Here is a 20421-nt window from a genome sequence, read left to right as displayed (position 1 = left end):
AGCATTTGCAAATATTTTCTCCGTTTAGTAGGTTGCCTTTTCATTTTGTTGATGGTTTCCTTTGCTGTGCAAAAGCTTTTCACTTTGATGTAGTTCCATTTGTTTATTTTTGCTTTTGTTGTCCTTGTCTGGGGAGACAGATCCAAACAAATACTGCTAAGACCAATGTCAAAGAGCTTACTGCCTAAGTTTTCATCTAGGAATTTTATGGTTTTGGTTCTTACATTTAAGTCTTTAATCCATTTTAAGTTTATTTTTGTATACAGTGTAATTTTTGTTGTTGCTGTTAAGTTGTATATTCTGGGTATTTACATGATTTGCAAATATTTTCTTCTAGAAGTTGTATAGTTTCTGCTCTTGCACTTAGCTATTTAATCCATTTTGAGTTAATTTTTGTACATGGTAAAGGTAGGGGTCCAACTTTATTTTTTTGCATGTGGATATTGAGCTTTCCCACTACCATTTGTTGAAAAGACTGTCCTTTTTCCACTGAATAGTCTTGGCATCTTTTTTGAAAATCATTTAGCCATATATGTTAGGACTTATTTCTGGGCTTTCTGTTCTAGTCCAGTGGTCTATATGTCTTTCTTTATACCAGCTCCACACTGTTTTGATTACTTTAGCTTTATGGTAAGTTTTGGTATAAGAAAGTATGAGACCTCCAACTTTTTCTTTTTCAAGATTGTTTTAGCTATTCAGGGTCCCTTGAAATTCCATATGAATTTCAGGATAGATGTTTTTATTTCTGCAAAGAATATCACTGGGATTTTAATAGGGATTGCACTGAATCTGTAGATGACTTTGAATAGTACAAACATCTTACTAGTATTATGTCTTCCTATCCATGAACATGGGATATGGAAAGATCCAGTTTTTAGCCTTGTCATTTATTCTCTTTGTTCCTTTGCCATCATCCACTTCTGTACATCAAAGTGACAATTCTAGAATAGTGGTGACAAAATAGCGCTGATAGCCCCCAGTCCTAAGGTCCCATGTTGGCTAAAACAACTCTCAAGAATATGGTTGTAGAGCTAGGCATTGAAGAGCAGCTTTACAATTTTATCTTTGGGCCTGTTTCTCAGAAATTCTAACTACTAGAACTTGCTTAAGGAACCTACCACTCTGAACTTTGGTTTGCTGAAAATCAGAATGTTAAATGGAATAAAACTGCATAAAGGCCAGATAAGACAGATGGGCTCCCTGCTTTTCACATCACTTATCATGTTCCTTCTTGTTCTGAATGATTTGCTTTATAGGTATGTCTTCACTGGGATTTATATTTTTGAAGCTTTGATAAAAATATTGGCAAGAGGTTTTATTCTGGATGAGTTTTCTTTTCTTCGAGATCCATGGAACTGGCTGGACTCCGTTGTCATTGTAACAGCGTAAGAATGTCAAAGATGTTTATTGAGGAAACTCAGGGTGGGAAAGAAGCTCCTTGGCTTCCACCAGGGCTTTGTGTGGGGCTACGTGAGTAACTGTGTCCTAATAATGCCTAGAGCTCTGAGTACAGTGTTGGTTGGCCCTGAACAGCACCATGCAGCTGATTGGCCAGAGACCTCCAGCATGAATTCATTTCTAGGCCACATTCATGCTCTCATTCTTTCAGCCATTCACTTCCCAAACACTGGCCTATTATGGGCCAAGTTCTGTGCAAGATACAGGGGTTGTGATAATGAAAACAAAACAAAACAAACAGACATGGTTCTCACCCTCTTGAAACTCACAGTCCAGATGGGAAGAGAGAAAATTAACAACCATCACAATCTGGTAGGGTGAGTGTTAGGACAGGAATTGGGCATATATTGGGCTGTCAGAATGTGTAGGAGGAACCACAGTCTTAAAAATCTTTGGCTACTGCAAGCTCTCAAGGAGGTTTTTTTTTTTTTTTTTTCATTTTCTCCTAGGAATTTTATAGATTTGGCTCTTAAGGTTAAGTCCATGGTCCATTTCGAGTTAATTATTATGTATATTGTATATGACATGAGGTGAGAGCTGAAGTTCTTCTTGAAGGAAAGGACATCAGTTTGGCCTTAGTTGGATGAAACAGAGTCAGCAAAATAAAGAACAAGAAGAGTAATGGTCCACTGCCAGCACAATAATAATAAACCTCACATTACTTACTTTGTGCCAGTCATTGTTTTAAGCACTTTGCATATGTTTTCCTATTTAATATTCACGAAAGCCCTTTGAAGTAGATGCTATTAATAGCAGGGTTTTATACTTGAAATTCAATGATTGGGTGCTCCTAGCTATTGAAAAGTGGTGTAGTGCCGTGTTGAGGGCTCTGGAGTCAGACTGCCTGGGTTTCTTCCGGGCTTGGCCACATAGTGAGACCTTAGGGAAGTGCACTGGGCCTGGAACTGGGTAGTCAATAAGTGTTTCAATTGATTTCTGTTATCAATGGATGTAGCCACAACTGCATACTATTTCAAGGAATCCTCATCTATGTCCAAATATAAAAATGAGGGGGCGCCTGGGTTTCTCAGTCGTTAAGCATCTGCCTTCGGCTCAGGTCATGGTCCCAGGGTCCTGGGATCGAGCCCCGTGTTGGGCTCCCTGCTCAGTGGGAAGCCTGCTTCTTCCTCTCCCATTACCCCTGCTTGTGTTCCCTCTCTTGCTGTGTTTCTCTCTGTCAAATAAATAAAATCTTTAAAAAATATATATATATAAAAATGAGCACAGCCTCCTGTGCAATCTGTAGTCCACAGCAATAGAGAATATTACCAGACCCCAAGATGAAGGTGAGGCTGAGAAGGTGAGGCCCCAGATTTCACCATGATAGACACAGGGCCCATGTTTATTTGTGGCCTTTGTGGAGATATACAGTGTGGCTATAGGACTGAGTAGGCCCAGACTTTTCCTATGCTTTGTCTTATAGGTTTGCAACATACATACCAGAAGCCAGGGAAAGCATCTTCAGTCTGTCATCCCTGCGTACCTTCCGAGTGTTCAGAGCTTTGAAAGCAATTTCAGTGGTTTCAGGTAAGTCACTCTGATTTTCAACATTGCCTCTTAGCAGGAGGAATGTTCTTCTATATATAAAATTTCTCAAGATGGGGCGCCTGGGTGGCTCAGTCGTTAAGCGTCTGCCTTCGGCTCAGGTCATGATCCCAGGGTCCTGGGATCGAGCCCCGCATTGGGCTCTCTGCTCTGCCGGGAGCCTGCTTCTCCCTCTCGCACTCCCCCTGCTTGCGTTCACTCTCTCTCTGTGTCTCTCTCTGTCAAATAAATAAATAAAATCTTTAAAAAAAAATTTCTCAAGATGTCATGTAAACCAAAACCAAACAAATTCTGCTTTACTCATTTGTTTGATCATTCAATAAATGTGTATTTGAGCATATGTCTAGACACCATGCTAGCTGCTTGGGGTATATCATAACAGTGAGTGAACAGACAGAGGTCTCTGCCCTCATGGAGTTCACATTCTGGGTCAGGGTGGGGAGACAGACACTAAGCAATAACAGTAATTAAGAGGTAATTATCTATCCTGTTTAGAAGGTGATATGTGCCATGGAAAAATAAAAAGGAAAAGTAAACAACATGAGGGCTATTGGAAGTCACAGGGGTTCAGGGATGCAGGATGCAGTTTTCAATAGAGTACTCAGAATAGGTGTCATTGGGGGATGGGAGACAGGAGAGGATTTGAAGGCAGTGAGGGAGTTTCATAAGCAGATATATGGGAGAGAGTGTTCTGCGCACAGGTGACAGCCAGTAGTGCAGGCTGAGGAATAGAAAGGATATAGGTGGGGCTGAGTAGACAGAGTGAGGGGCTGCGTGGTAGAAGTGGGACCGCATAAGTGAAGGGGAGGCACATAACCACTAGGAGGACTAGGGCTTTGCTCTGAGAAAATGGGGGCCATGTGAGGGCTTTGAGCAGAGGAGTCACATGATCTGGCAGGGGTTTTGTTTTGATTTGTTTTTATGGAAGTAGAGGTGACACACAATGTTACATTAGTTTCAGGTGTACAACATAGTGATTCCACAATTCTATAAATTATGCTGTGCTCACCACAACTGTAGCTCCCATCTGTCACCATATGATGCTATTACAATACCATTGACTATGTTCCCTATGCTGTACCTTTCATCCCCATGACTTATTAATTCCAAAACTGGAAGCCTGTGCCTCCAACTCCCCTTCACTCTTTTGTTCATGTCCCTCCTCCCATCCCCCTGGCAACCACCGGTTTGTTCTCTGTATTTATGAGTTTCCATTTTGTTTTGTTTGTTCATTTGTTTTGTTTTTGAGATTCCACATGTAAGCGAAATTATGCAGTATTTGTCTTTCTCTGTCTGACTTATTTCACTTAAGCATAATACCCTCTAGGTCTATCCATGTTGTCGCAAATGGCAATATCTCATTCTTTTTTATGGCTGAGTAATATTCCACTGTGTGTGTGTGTGTGTATAAATATATATATACACACGTTTTTATACATACACCACATCTTCTTTATCCATTCATCTAATCTGACAGGTTTTAAATGGACTACTCTGGCTGTTGCATGGAGAATAGAATGTGGGGGAGCAAAGGTGGAAGCAGAAAGATCAGATAGGAGGCATGGTGATCATCATGGAAATGTGCCACTCAGATCTCCTGCTGCAGGGAGCATAGCTGACTGATGATCCCAGCTGCCGCATCTTTGGATTCACAACTGCATTCATGTTCATGCCAAGATCACACTTTCCCTGCATGTCAGGGGGACTAGTGCAGGCCCATTCCTAAAGGATAAAGTCCTAAAGGACTTTAGCTCAGGGGCTCCTCAGGAACCTGGTTGAGACTCTCTCACAGTGGCACTACAGTCTGAGGCTCTTCTTGTCCGGTCCTCCTTCCTTACCACTCTCCTTTCCCAGGTGTCAGCCCTGTGTCATAGTCTGATGCTCTCCCAGCCAGCTGTACTCGCTTCCCCTTCTTCTTCACAGGCAGGTCATCCAACAGATCTCTTGCACTTCTGGTTCCAGTGGATCTGCTTCTCAGAGAACCCAAAATGACACAAGAGGCCACTGTCATAATCCAAGAAAAGAGATGGTTGTGCTCTCAGATCAGATGGTGGTAGAAGAATTGGTAGACAGTTGTCCGACTCTATGAATTTGAAGGTAGAAACAATAGGATTTCCTGATAGGCTGATTGTATGTGTGATGTGAGCAAAAGAAAAGAGTCAAGGATAAGTCAAGGTTTTTGGCCTGAGTGACTGGAAGGGTGGAGTCATCGTAGACTGACACAGGGAAGGCTGTGAGAGGAGCAGGTCTAGGGGTCAGATGAGGAGTTAGCTTTGGATGTGCTCTGTTTGAGATAGCTGTGAGACATCAAATGGAAGTATCAAGTAGGTAATGAGGTATACAAGTCTGGAGGTCCAGGCAGCAGCTTGGGCTGGAGATATCATTTTGGAAATCATGAGCCTATAGATGATACTTGGAGCCATGAAATCTGATAAGATCACCAAGAGACTGAGCCTAGATGAAAAATAGAAGAGGGCCAAGGACTGAGTCCCAGGGCACTACCTTAAAGGTGAAGGGAGAAGGGGAGAAACCAGCAAAGGGGATGAGCAGGAGCCACCAGAAAGTAAGAGGGAAAGATGGATCCTGGAAGCTATGTAAGGAAGGTGTTCTATGAATCAGGATGAAGCTAAGGATGGGTTGTGAATATGAACCAGAGTTTATAAAAAATGAGGTTATTATGGCATACCCTTCTCCTCTCCTTCCTTTTTCCTTTACATTAAAAAATCTTTACTAAAAGATATTCCCTCTCTGGAGTCCTTCACTCTCCCCTTCTTCTTCCCTTCCCTTCTAATCTCTTCTATCAATGCTTAGCTCCACTACCAAAACTCTAAGCAATTTGGATCCTTTCTTTTTTTTTTTTATATTTACTTTTTTATTCTTATGTTAATCCCCATACATTACATCATTAGTTCTAGATGAAGTGTTCCATGATTCATTGTTTGTGCATAACACCCAGTGCTCCATGCAGAATGTGCCCTCCTCAATACCCACCACCAGGCTAACCCATCCTCCCACCCCCTTCCCCTCCAGAACCCTCAGTTTGTTTTTCAGAGTTCATCGTCTCTCATGGTTCGTCCACCCCTCCGATTTCCCCGCTTCATTCTTCCCCTCCCGCTACCTCTTCTTCTTCTTTTTTTTTTTCTTAACATATATTGCATTATTTGTTTCAGAGGTACAGATCTGAGATTCAACAGTCTTGCACAATTCACAGCGCTTACCGAGCACATACCCTCCCTAGTGTCTATCACTCAGTCACCCCATCCCTCCCACCCCACCCCCCACTCCAACAACACTCAGTTTGTTTCCTGCGATTAAGAATTCCTCATATCAGTGAGATCATATGATACATGTCTTTCTCTGTTTGACTTATTTCACTCAACATAATACCCTCCAGTTCCATCCACGTCGTTGCAAATGGCAAGATCTCATTCCTTTTGATGGCTGCATAATATTCCATTGTATATATATACCACTTCTTCTTTATCCATTCATCTGTCGATGGACATCTTGGCTCTTTCCACAGTTTGGCTATTGTGGACATTGCTGCTATAAACATCGGGGTGCACGTACCCCTTCGGATCCCTACTTTTGTATCTTTGGGGTAAATACCCAGTAGTGCAATTGCTGGATCATATGGTAGCTCTATTTTCAACTTTTTGAGGAACCTCCATACAGTTTTCCAGAGTGGCTGCACCAGCTTGCATTCCCACCAACAGTGTAGGAGGGTTCCCCTTTCTCCACATCCCCACCAACATCTGTTGTTTCCTGACTTGTTAATTTTAGCCATTCTCACTGGTGTGAGGTGGTATCTCATTGAGGTTTTGATTTGGATTTCCCTGATGCTGAGCGATATTGAGCACTTTTTCATGTGTCTGTTGGCCATTTGGATGTCTTCTTTGGAAAAATGTCTGTTCATGTCTTCTGCCCATTTCTTGATTGGATTCTTTGTTCTTTGGGTGTTGAGTTTGATGAGTTCTTTATAGATTTTGGATACTAGCCCTTTATCTGATATGTCATTTGCAAATATCTTCTCCCATTCTGTCGGTTGTCTTTTGGTTTTGTTGACTGTTTCCTTTGCTTTGCAAAAGCTTTTTATCTTGATGAAGTCCCAATAGTTCATTTTTGCCCTTGCTTCCCTTGCCTTTGGCGATGTTTCTAGGAAGAAGTTGCTGCGGCTGAGGTCAAAGAGGTTGCTGCCTGTGTTCTCCTTTAGGATTTTGATGGACTCCAGTCTCACATTGAGGTCTTTCAACCACTTGGAGTCTATTTTTGTGTGTGGTGTAAGGAAATGGTCCAGTTTCATTCTTCTGCATGTGGCTATCCAATTTTCCCAACACCATTTGTTGAAGAGACTGTCTTTGTTCCATTGGACATTCTTTCCTGCTTTGTCGAAGATGAGTTGACCATAGAGTTGAGGGTCCATTTCTGGGCTCTCTATTCTGTTCCATTGATCTATGTGTCTGTTTTTGTGCCAGTACCATGCTGTCTTGATGATGACAGCTTTGTAATAGAGCTGGAAGTCCGGAATTGTGATGCCGCTGGCTTTGCTTTTCTTTTTCAACATTCCTCTGGCTATGCGGGGTCTTTTCTGGTTCCATACAAATTTTAGGATTATTTGTTCCATTTCTTTGAAAAAAGTGGACGGTATTTTGATGGGGATTGCATTGCATGTGTAGATTGCTCTAGGTAGCATTGACATCTTCACAATATTTGTTCTTCCAATCCATGAGCATGGAACGTTTTTCCATTTCTTTGTGTCTTCCTCAATTTCTTTCATGAGTATTTTATAGTTTTCTGAGTACAGATCCTTTGTCTCTTTGGTTAGATTTATTCCTAGGTATCTTATAATTTGGATCCTTTCAAACAGAGGAAGTGGGTTATTTTTTGAAACCTCAGAAAAAAAACTACATAGTGATAAACTGGCAGCCAAGGACACTTTATGTAGAATTTGTCCCTTTCCTCCTTTCCTTCCTCTTTTGCAAGGTGGACCTTGGTTTTCCAGGTAAATTTAGGGCCTTTTTGCCTTGTGTTTCCAATGGGTAATATATATATCAGGCAGTCACTTAGCAGCTCTTGTGTTTCCTTCTTCATCTCTAAGCGGGTGAACATAGTCTCCATTTTGACCCATGAAACTCATGAGATCCTTGGATACTTTTTGGAAGTAAGGATGTGAGGTAGGATCATTTAAGGGACTTTGTAAAAATTATTCAGGAATCAGAGCCATCTTTCATCCAGATGCTCTTGCTTTGGAGAAGACTCAAGCATGCTGTTATAGATAAGAGTCCGGTGTAGATGAGGTTGAAGCATCTGCTTGTTTGGCTGCAGCTGGGGATACAGTGAATGTCCCAGCTTGTCCTGAAGCCTCCTCCTTATGTGGCATCACACTGTGGAAGGGTCATTTGCTGCATGGCCTCCCATTAGGTGTTGCTTTCTGTTCTCAAGTCTACCAGTCATGGTTTACACCAATTAGTTGAAACGTTGCCACTTTGTGCCATCTCACACATTGTAAGACATGTCTGGTTGTTTATCTCTCCAGCTGTGCTGAGAGCAGAGCCCCTGACTCAGTGGTGTACTGGAGCTGACTTGTTCTGGCTCCTCAGCAGCAGATTGTGCATGTCCTTTTCCAGCTCTGCATCCAGGGATGTCATGTATTTTAGCTTGAAACCAGCAGGGTGAGAGGGCTCTCTGGAGGGAGAAAAGGGATCTACACTACATAATTCAGCAAAGAAGTCTGTAAATGCTATAGATAGGACTTTCTCTGCACACACACTCCTCCCCCACACAAAAAGCTGATTTATTTTTTTAAGACTTATTTATTTTAGAGAGAGAGAAAGAGCAGGGGTGGGGAGGAGCAGAGGGAGAGAGAGAGAGAATCCCAAGCAGACTCCGTGCTGAGTATAGAGCCCGACATGTGGCTTGATCTCATGACCCTCAGATCATGACCTGAGCAGAAATTAAGAGTCAGAGGCTTAACTGACTGCACCACCCCGGCACCCCCAGAAAGCTGATTTTAAACATTTACCATTGTACCACAAGGTTATGTCTTTTTTTTTTTTTTTGAGAGAGAATGAGAGAGAGAGAGAGCATGAGGGGGAGAGGGTCAGAGGGAGAAGCAGACTCCTTGCTGAGCAAGGAGCCCGATGCGGGACTCGATCCTGGGACTCCAGGATCATGACCTGAGCCGAAGGCAGTCGCTTAACCAACTGAGCCACCCAGGCGCCCAGGTTATGTCTTTCTTATTTTGTATCTTGGCAGCCTAGCAGTGTGCAATGGACACAGTAGGAGCTTAGTAAATATTTCTTGAATTTTTTAAAAAAACCTATTATAAGTAGTAATCTGAGGTTTTTTTCCCTAGAATATTCTCATTATCTGGGTCCAGACAAAGCTCCTCCTTCTAGCTCCCTGCCCCCCAATTTAGCACTGTCTCATGGCACCTTGCATACCTTGTAGTAGGTGATGACTACTGAATGTTAAATACAGGTCTGTCTCCTCTAGGCTGGCCTCATTTTGGCCTTGGTGCTGCATGAAATCCTCAGCTGTGAGGTGTCTGTACAACTGTAACCAAGTTGTCTGTATGGGATGTTTCTACTCAAAGTCTTCTCACTAATTCTTCAGAGCAGCCCTGTGGCACACAGGGCAGGATGAAGAGGCTGAGCTCTAGACTGCTGGACTACTCAATGCCATACAACTTCTCAGGCAGAGTTAGAACCAGAACCCATGGCATCAGAATCCTAGGCCAGGCCAGTTTCTGATTCCAGCCTGCAGCCGGGTGATATTTGAGGCCTTGGCTGTTCCCTTCCTGACGCTTGCCCTTGTCTGCTGTGTGTGCAAGTGGGGGCTTCTCCCCACACCAGTCCTTCTCCTCCCCAGGTCTGAAGGTCATTGTTGGGGCCTTGCTGCGCTCTGTGAAGAAGCTTGTTGACGTGATGATCCTGACTCTCTTTTGCCTCAGCATCTTCGCCCTGGTAGGTCAGCAGCTCTTCATGGGAAGTCTGAACCAGAGATGTCTCCATAATGACTGTAGGAATATCGATAACCCTGATGGTAAATATTCCACCTTTCACATCTTGGTCTGTGCATGGTTAACTTTTATTGTCATCACTCATACTATCTATAGATCTGCATTACAGAGTCTCTTAGGAGTAAGGATGACTTCATCCATCCAGAGTTCTCATGCAGACAGATGCATTCTTAGAGCACTGCCTCGTTCTTTGGGTTTCCATGGAGAAGGCAAAGCCTGCAGCCACATCCACACAAGTGGTGTCAGCTCCTATCTCTTCCCCTATGGATCTGCCTGATTCTTTGTCATGTTTTGCAGAAGTCTTCAGAATGCCTGCATTTGTCCAGCAACTTCCCAGCCCTCCTCCTTGGGTATTTTCTCCAATGATATCACTTCTTTTCCTGTTGCATCCTCTCCACACTGAAGTCAACCCTACAGCAATTTCATGTGTCCGGGATCTCATGTGGCTAAGCCCTCTCCATTACTGTCTTGGGCTGAGTCTGTGTCCAACTTCCCCCAGGGCATGGCCTCTGCTGCAGTTCTATGCACTGAGGGGCCTCAGGGGCATGGTGGTGTCGCTGCTTGCTCCTCCTCCTCCTTCTTCCTTCTTCCTTTCCCTCCTTTTCTCTTACTCCTTCCTGAGGGGTTAGGCTCTGGTTCCTCTCTGGCCATCCACTTTGATCATTTCAGAGGATTCCAAACCCTTCATTTCAAGCAAATCTGGCATATTTCCTATTGTCTTTCCTTTCAGGTTTGTTTTTTTAATCTGAATTTATGATTCTTTCCTTCTCAGACAATTGCTTTGAAAAGAAAAATTCCTCTGAATTCAGAATGTGTGGCATCTGGATGGGTAACAGGTAAGAGGTTCATATCTCCATTTTTCTCCCAAGCACAGTACCGGTGGACCTTTTGGGATAATGTGGCAAACAGTACTGATTATTTCATGTGTCTAGGCAAGTTTAGACATGCATTATTAAGTTATTAATAATTCATTATTATAATTATTAATAATAAAATTAATTCATTAATTTAAAAATTAATAGTAAAATTATACACTTAATTATAATTAATATTATAATAATTATTTCCAAGTGTTTAGAGTAGCTTTCTCCAAGTCATGTTGAATTTATAGCTGAAGAAACCTACTGAAAATGTGATATTTTGACTTTGTGAAATGGGTATTCAAGACTTTCAAAGGGTAGGAAGAACATTATGACTGAGAGCCCCGTGGAGTCCTTATTTTCTGTCCAGTGGCATGGACCTGATGCAAGACTATCTGAACATCTTCCTCTGTTTGCTCATGTGTTGATCACCACTGCCTCTAATTTCATATACAGTTGTATGTGTGTTCATACACATTCACCCTAGAGGCTCATAGCTCTCTGGCCCTTTAGGGATACCCTTCTTTCTTCCAGAGTATCAGTGCTCTCTGTGGTGAGAAATTCAATTCAGGATGATTTAATTAGTGTATTTCAAATTAAGATAATATGCTAGTCACTCTGATAAAATAGGCTAAATTTGTTCCTCAATAACAAATATGTATCAAAGGCTAATAGCATACCAAATTCTGTGGTAGCCCCAACGAATGCAAATATGAGCTAGAGATCACTTTCCTCTTGAATCTGGCATCTCACAGGAAGGAGAGAAAGTGTGTTTGACTCCTTGAAAGTGTGATGAGTGTTTTAAGAGAGACATGTAGGTACTGAGAGAAATTGAACAGAGGGTATAACCCTGTCTGTAAAATGAGGGAAGTGTCCTCTAATGCCACCTGGGTCGTCATAGGTTCAGATTCAGTCAAACTCACAAGACATCATAGACTTTATTCTAATAAAAGGTTTACTGAGTTCTCTAAAATGATCTGCAACAGAACACACTGCATCCACAGTGCTTTCATTTAATGAGGGGACCAACAGCTGTCACATACAATGCTTCCTTTACCCCACACAGGGTAAGTACAGTTACTGTAGGCAAAATCCAAGGTGGGGTCGGCCACTTGGACACATAGACACAGTAGCCTTGGCTTCTAACTGGTCCTTATCGTGTCCTCATCTCTCTAAGCTTGTGTACCAATCATAGCTCTCTAGTCTAGGTGTAGTCTCAAAGCTCAGGAGTTTTATAGAAGACCAACTCCTAGTACATGACCTTCCCCATTGATCATAACACAGTAGTTTCCAAGGAGATGGCAGGTCTAAGGTCACCTTCATAGGCAGTTCTCTGTCTGTCCAGGGCCCAGGCCTGGTTTTCAGCCTTTACTTGCTGCCTCCTTCCCTGAGAACCAACTGACTGGTGACCACAATGTGGATCTAAAGCATGAGTAGGAGGTTCTGGTAGGTGAGGATATAGAGTGAACAATTTCAGTCCATAGACTAGTAAGGGGGGAGGCTTTGGGCCTGATGGCATGAGCTCAGGGGCAGTAAGAAGCCCAGCAGCTTATTAAGCAGAGGCAGGAGACTAGAACTAACACTGCAAGACCTGGTAGCCCATCAGTGCCAAGGATTTTTACATTGATCACAAAGGAAACAAGACCTGAGCAGATTAGTTTTTTGTAAAAGTCACTACAGCTGCTATGTGGAGAATGGATGCATAGAGCAGATAAGGCAGCCACTTAGAAGACTAGGTTGATACAGATGAAAGTCACGAAGCAGTGCAGTGGAGATGATGAGAAATGGATGGATGAATTCCAAAGACATTTAGGAGACAGAACAAGATAGTGACTTGAAGAAGGGGGTTGGCATGTACACTGTGCACGAGTGTATGTGTGGGAGGGTGGTGGATGTGTTGAGGGGAGAAAACTGTTAGAGGTGTTTCTCTTGCTTCTGGGGTGAATGACTGGTGAAGTTTTTGCCAAGATGGGACCACTGGAGGAGAGACTTAATTACCTGTATATGTTGACAGGAAGGCATATCTAGACAGGGGGATATTGGACAAAACAAGCTAATATCTTGAATGGTGACCAAGAAGTAAGATAAATCAAGTATGTTAGGTTCAGCCCCAATAGGTTCCTGGAAAATAAGGGTGCTGGGACTTCACAAGGTTTCACTGAGGTCTGGTGGGGAAGAAGGCACAATGGATGTCTTCCTTCTGAGTCACCCTAACGCAAAGCCTACCACTCACTGAGTCCTACTCTGCCCACCAAGCAAACTCCCAATCAACTTGTCAGGACCTCTGATTAAATGTGACTGAACAGCCCAGGCTCACCAGATAGCTGAAGAAAGTCTTTGGCATAAAGGGGGCCGAGATAAAGAAACAGGAAAAATGAACATTGTCATAGTTCAGGCAGCTATACAAAATACTGTAGACTGGGTGACTTATAAACAACAGAAACTTATTTCTCACAGTTCCGGAGGCTGGATATCCAATATCAGGGCACCAGCTTGGTTGGGTTCTAATGAGGGCCCTCTTTTTGGCTGTAGGTGGCAGTCTTCTCTGTTGTGTCCTCCCATGGCAGAAAGGAAGCTCTCTGGGGTCTCTTTTATGAGGGTGCGAATTCCATTATGAGGGCTCCACCCTCCCACCCTAATCACCACCCACAGGCCCCACCTCCTAACAGCATCACATTGGAGATTAGGACTGCAACTCAAAAATTTCAGGAGGACCCAAACATTCAGGCCATAAGAACTGTGGACAAAGCAACAGTTCAGAGAGAACAAAAAAGGACTTTTAAAACTTTAAATAGGGTCCTCAGTGAATTAAGAGAGATATTATATGCATAAAAACAAAAATAGCTCATTATGAAAAAGGAATAGTCACTAAGCAAGAAAGATTTTTTTTTTTTTTGGTAACATGATTACAAAATATCAGTAATAGAATTAAAAGGTCAAGTAGAGGAAATGGTCCAGAAAGTAGCAACAAAAGACAGAGACAGAGAATATGAGAATAAATATCAAATCAGAAGTTCCAACTTTTGACTAAATAGAAATTCCTGAAATAGGGCACAGAAAAAACAAAAGGGAGAAAATTAGCAATGCCACAATACAGAGAATATTCCTGAGCTTAAGGATGCAAGTCCCTCAGCATCCCACAAGGTGCCCAACACAATGAGTGAAGAAGGTCCATGCCAAGTGCATTATTGTGGACTTTCAGGGAAAAGATTCTAAAATCAAAGAGAAAAAGGTCACCCACAAAGGAACAAAAATCAAAATGGCATCAGAATTCTCAACAGCCACACAGGATAATAACTGCACAGTGCCTTCATATTTCTAAGGAAAAATTACTTTCAAATCAGATTTCTACTTCTGGCCAAACAATCAATCAGCTGTGAAGGTAGAATAAAGATATACTCACATATGCAAAGATCACCCAGTCTTCTTAAGAAGCCACTTGAAATTTGTTCCAGAAAAATGAGAAAGTAAAACTTGGAAAAAGCAACACACAAGAGCCAAGGAAAAACATATCCAATCCCAGAGAGCCATTGACACAGGCCACAGTATTTTTTGAAACGAGGGTTATAAGTAGTGATAAGTGGGATGGGATATTGAGGAGCTAACTCTCATCTTAGCAGGAACTTAATCACCAAGGACTAAAATTGGTATATATCAGCATAAATGTTATCTTTAAAGATATGGACATAAAAAGTTGAAAGTTGTTGACTTGGCAGTGTGTAAATGATAATTAAAGAATGATGGAATGGTTTTCATTACAAGCCACTTGGTGCCACATGATTTTTAAACCACATGCATGTATTACTTTGATCAAAATAGTATATTTATTAAAAATGAAGAAAGTATCTACCCTTAGTATTATCTGATAGATGCACTTAATGATGTGTGCTTTGGTGATATGGGCAAAGACCTATGTGCAAGAGATCTACTGTTTGTAAAATAAGACCCAAATGGTAATGAGAACAAAAGACTGTTAACAACTGAAACCCTAAATCTTCACCACTAGCAGAGCAATTAAATAAATCATAGAACTATAAGACATGAAAAGAAATATTTCCTTGTATAGCTTGTGTGGAAAGACCTCCAAGCTATATTGTTCCATGAAAAAAGCAAGGCGCAAGAGAATAGTCAAAGAACAATCTCATATATGTATTGTAAAAGATGTGTACTGGTGCATATGTGTTTCTCTTGCCCTTTATTACCACTAATTGTTCACTGTATCACTGCACTTAATTTTTAATGAAAACCTGCTGATATGAGCTTACTAATCAATCCATCTGAAAAGAGTCAGTGAGTGCCCTCAGTAAGGGATAGGCTGGAAGGCTTGGCAGGTGGGGCATGGCCCCTCTATAAATAGTCTGCACCCAGGACTTTCCCTTATGAGCCCATGGCCCTCAGAAGAGCTGGTGCCTTGGCTGGGATGGGTGGGGGGTGGGAGGGAAACTGGCCTGCAGGGAACGTAATTCCTCCTCTGTTCCGTTGTTTCCATCTAGTGCCTGTTCTGAAAATTTTCAATGCACACACACCAAAAGGAATCCTGACTATAATTATACCAATTTTGACAACTTTGGCTGGTCTTTTCTTGCCATGTTTCGGCTTATGACCCAAGATTCCTGGGAGAAGCTTTATCAACAGGTTATCTATTCTCTCTCGTTCTCCTTCCCCCTCTCTCCTTCCACCCTCCCCCCTCCACTCCTTCCTACCTCTCTATCACTCATCTTTCTGTCATTTATTCATAACTTACCATCTACCCTCCTCCTTTGTCATCTGTTTATCATCCTCAATAGTTGTACTGTTAAATTCTACCTTAGATATTCTGTTAGAAACATAAAAAACCATCTCCTCTTCCTAGAAACGTTAGCCCTCTCCGGATTCCACCACCAGCGCTTCAGTTTTCATGAAGCATTCCTTTCTCTCCTGCCTTTTAAATTCTAAAATGCAACTACCCTTGAGAAAGTCATAACAAAGTACCATGCCTTAAGTGGGAATATAAGGATGGCATCTGCTCACTGATGGGCATCAAGAGTCCCTGGGTGATGGGAGGTTATAGACGAGGAGGAGGACAGATTGCAACTGTATGATGTCTGCTTGAGGTGACGGTCCCCCCTCTGTAGAAAAAGGTTTTAGAGGCAAGTGTGTGCTCTGTCCTTTGCAGACCTTGCGTGCCTCAGGGCTCTACTCAGTTTTCTTCTTTGTGGTGGTCATCTTCCTGGGCTCTTTCTACCTGATTAACTTAACCCTGGCTGTTGTCACCATGGCTTATGAGGAACAGAACAGAAATGTAGCTGCTGAGACAGAGGCCAAGGAGAAGATGTTCCAGGAAGCCCAGCGGCTGCTGAAGGAGGAGAAGGAGGTAAGGTCACGCAGTGTCAGATAGTGGGGTCTGCTTGGGTGGGGGCGTACTGCAGAGGCCATGAGACCTGGTCTCAGAGCTTTCTCTACTGGTGCTTTTCTGGGAACTGAAGCCCTGTGAACACTGGCTCTGCTGCTGTCTCACTATGAAGTCCAGGCACAGAGCTCTTAAGAACCAGGAACCCTAGATTTTCTGAAATCCAAGCCTTCTAGGACAGACCCCAGACTGCTGGCTAGAGGATAAAATGTACATATATGTAAACTAAGGCTCTGGTCCAGGATTTCTTATGGGAATCTGGAGATGTATGTGTTCAGGGCCTTTGCTTGGCAGGGTTTGGGAAAGCAGTAATGGTGTTCTACCATTAAAGACAATAGCTGAGATCACCTCTCCCTTCTTGAAATTCCTGTCATATTTATAGCCCATTCTCATTGTTTCCTTGGTATCATTTTCCCATTCTAATATTTCAGGAACATGTTCTTTCTCATGCTCCACAGAGATTCGTCAGTGGGGAGCCCATCCTGCCTAATACCTGCATCATCAGGCATTAATATTTATTGAGTGCCTAGCACATACTGGACTCTGTGCTCAGAGTTAGTGATAGAGATATGAAAGAGTTAACCTTGCCTTTGAGGCTGCAATTTCTGTGGGTAAACAAACAGGATATGTGCCTCTGATAAATAATAACAAAGCTAGTGTATTCCAAGTACATGATGAACAATCTAAATGGTATGATGCTTCCAGAAGAGAGGAGAGAACACTTGCGAAGTTTGGGTCATTTGCAGCATTTTATGGGGAGGTATAATCTGTTTATTAATTGCTTTTGTTCACTTTCTAAGGCTCTGGTTGCCATGGGAATTGACAGAAGTTCACTTAATTCCCTTGAAGCATCATCTTTTTCCCCAAAGAAGAGAAAGCTTTTTGGTAAAAGGAAAAGAAAGTCCTTTTTTTTGAGAGACTCTGGGAAAGACCAGCCTCCAGGATCAGATTCTGATGAAGATTCCACAAAAAAGGCAAGTCTTGGCCCAGAAATTAATGATACTATAGTACTGTTAGGGGAACAGGTCAAGTTGTTGGTCTAATTGAAAGGATTCATTCATTCATTTACTCATTTATCCATTTATCCATTTGTGCCTACTTCCCCACATCCATGTATCTAGTCAATGACCCATTTATTTACAAGCATCTATTTGAGGTGTTGACCATGTTTACTATCTGCTTGGCACTGGGGTAGCTACTGGGGATACATGAGATGTATGAAACAGACAACTAATGATGAAGACACACTGACAAGGAGGCAGTTACCGTTCAATGTGATTACTGACATGATGATCGCTATGGGAGAGCAGAGGAGAGGCAGTGTCTTAGTGGGTGTTCCCTCCAAAGGAAACACGGAGACATTAGAGCACAAGTAGATTATTCAGGAAATGATCCCAGGAAGCACCAAGAGGAGAGGGAAGAATGGATACATGGAAGAGCAGGTGGCCAATTAAGGTTCATTATCAAGCCTGTGACCACTGAAGGTGGTTGGAGTTTAATCTCCATGGAGTGAGGGCACTAGAGTATTTATACACCAACTTTGGTCCCTCATTGGTTCCAGACTGCTGGGTTCCGGACATAATCATTTTCCTGGGTTTTTGACTTGGCATGCATTAGGGAAGAGGGTGATCAAGTCACCAGGGAAAGCCTCAGGTAGGACCCAGGGACATACAGATTCAGCCAACAGCAGCATCTGCTTCAGACAACCAACCCAGACTTGTGGGAGTGGGAAAAGAGCCATGGATTGGAAGCAGTGTCTGTGCCAAGAGGATGAATTAATGTTTCATCCTTTGGTAAAAAGTGAATGGAGTACCACAGGTAGAGGGAACAGCACATACAAAGGCCTGGAGGCAAAGGAGAGCAGGAGAACATGATCCAGTGGAACACTTGGGAGTGTGGGTGCACATGCACATGTGTGTATGTGATGAAGCTGGAGGGTGGGTGGTGAGAGACTATAGCAGTAAGATGGGGTCATCACAAAAGGCCTTGAAGCCAGGTCAGGGGTTCACCCTTTACTCAGAGAGCAAGGGCTAAGCAGTTTTGAAAGGTTTTAAGCAAAAGAGTGACAACTAGATTGACAGTTTTGAAATCCTAGATGTATTGAAGAGACGGGACGGGAGTAGGACAGAATTGGAGGCAGCCAGTTAAGAAGCTGTGGCAGTTTCTTTCCCTGTCCATTTTTGCCATTCTAACTGGTGTAAGGTGGTATCTCAATGTGGTTTTGATTTGGATTTCCCTGATGGCTAATGATGATGAACATTTTTTCATGTGTCTGTTAGCCATTTGTATATCTTCTTCAGAGAAGTGTCTTTTCATATCTTCTGCCCACTTTTTGACTTGATTATTTGTTTTTTGGGTGTGAGAGACTATGGACTCTGAGAAACAAACAGGGTTTTAGAGGGGAGGGGGGAGGGGGTATTGGTTAGCCTGCTGATGGGTATTAAGGAGGGCACGTACTGCATGGAGCACTGGGTGTTATACGAAAACAATGGATCGTGGATCACCACATCAAAAACCAATGATGTATTGTATGGTGACTAACATAACATAATAAAATTAAAAATAAATAAATAAATAATAAATAAATAAATAAAAGAAATATTCTGGAAAAAAAATTTCTCAAACTCAATACCCAAAATAATCATCATCATCATCATCATCATCATCATCATCATCATCATCATCATCCAATCAAGAAATGGGCAGAAGACATGAACAGACATTTCTCCAAAAAAGACATGCAAATGACTAACGTTTAACATCACTAGCTATCACGGAAATTCAAATCAAAACCACAATGAGATACCATCTCACGCCAGTCAGAATGGCTAAAATTAACAAATCAGGAAATGACAGATGTTGGCGAGGATGTGGAGAAAGAGGAACCCTCTTTACACTGTTGGTGGGAATGCAAGCTGGTACAGCCACCCTGGAAAACAGTATTTAGGTTCCTCAAGATTTTAAAAATAGAACTACCCTACTACCCAACAATTGCACTACTGGGAATTTACCCCAAAGACACAGATGAAGTGAAAAGAAGGGGCACCTGCACCCCAATGTTCATAGCAGCAATGTCCACAATAGCCAAACTGTGGAAGGAGCCGAGATGCCCTTCAACAGATGAATGGATAAAGAAGACGTGGTCCATATATACAATGGAATACTACTCAGCCATCAGAAAGGATAAATACCTACAATTTGCATTGACATGGATGGAACTGGAGGGGATTATGCTACGTGAAATAAGTCAATCAGAGAAAGACAGTTATCATATGGTTTCATCATATGTGGAACATAAGGAATAGCATGGAGGACCATAGCGGAAGAGAAGGAAAACTGAATGGGAAGAAATCAGAGAGGGAGACAAACCATGAGAGACTCTGGACTCCAGGAACCAAACTGAGGGTTACAGAAGGGAGGGGGGTGGGGGGATGGGGTAAATGGGTAATGGGTATTAAGGAGGGCACATGTGATGAGCACTGAGTGTTATATGCAAATAATGAATTGTTGAACACTACATCAAAAACTAAAGATGTACTATATATTGGCTAAATGAACATAATTAAATAAATAAATATGCTTTCTACATGAAAACAAAACAAAACAAAAAAGCTGTGGCAGTAATCCAAGAGGCGACAGGGGCTTAAACTGTGGTTAGGGCGGGATGATGAAGAGAGAATAACAGGGTGCAGTGATCTCCAGAAGATAAGATTCAGCAGTCGACTAGATGTACAAGGTGGGGAAGATGCCCGGTTGATGGCTTGGGTAGCCAACTTGATAGAGGGTAGTTTACTGAGACAGGAAAGAAACATGTCTTGGCAGTGGGGAAGAAGGAAAGTTCAGTTTTGAACGTGGCAAGTTTGAAATGCCCGTGGGGCATCCTAGCAGGGATATTGAGTAGGCCACAGGATATGCAGAAATGAAGCTATGGGGAGATGTGCGGTAGGAAAAAAGCCCCCCCCCCCTTTTTTAATCAGTGAGGTGGGGGATGTTCAAACATGTTTTAATTGTGGAGAGAAACTTCAGAGGAGAGGAAAATGTTGAAGATACAGACCATGGAATAATGGCTAGAGCCACTTTCCTGAGATGGAAGGAAGAGGTGAAGTGGTCAGAAGGGGGCTGTGCACACCTGAGGGTGGGGTGGGGAA

The 20421-nt window shown here is 42.5% G+C and overlaps 1 protein-coding gene across 1 annotated transcript in view; it reads left to right on the top strand.

Moving 5' to 3' along the window:
• The window catches only part of SCN11A (sodium voltage-gated channel alpha subunit 11), a 92264-nt gene that overhangs the window by 18132 nt on the left and 53711 nt on the right, over positions 1-20421 (top strand). Inside the window, exons 5-11 of the mRNA XM_034992278.1 lie at positions 1257-1385; positions 2882-2985; positions 9874-10047; positions 10797-10860; positions 15378-15519; positions 16040-16237; positions 17074-17247. Coding sequence (XP_034848169.1) covers positions 1257-1385; positions 2882-2985; positions 9874-10047; positions 10797-10860; positions 15378-15519; positions 16040-16237; positions 17074-17247 — 985 coding nt within the window. The remainder of the gene's footprint in view (positions 1-1256; positions 1386-2881; positions 2986-9873; positions 10048-10796; positions 10861-15377; positions 15520-16039; positions 16238-17073; positions 17248-20421) is intronic.

The sequence above is a fragment of the Mirounga leonina genome, unplaced genomic scaffold (genome assembly GCF_011800145.1).
Source record: "Mirounga leonina isolate KUSES-001 unplaced genomic scaffold, KU_Mleo_1.0 Mir_115, whole genome shotgun sequence".
Lineage (NCBI taxonomy): Eukaryota > Metazoa > Chordata > Mammalia > Carnivora > Phocidae > Mirounga > Mirounga leonina.
This window is presented reverse-complemented; position numbering and strand designations above follow the sequence as displayed.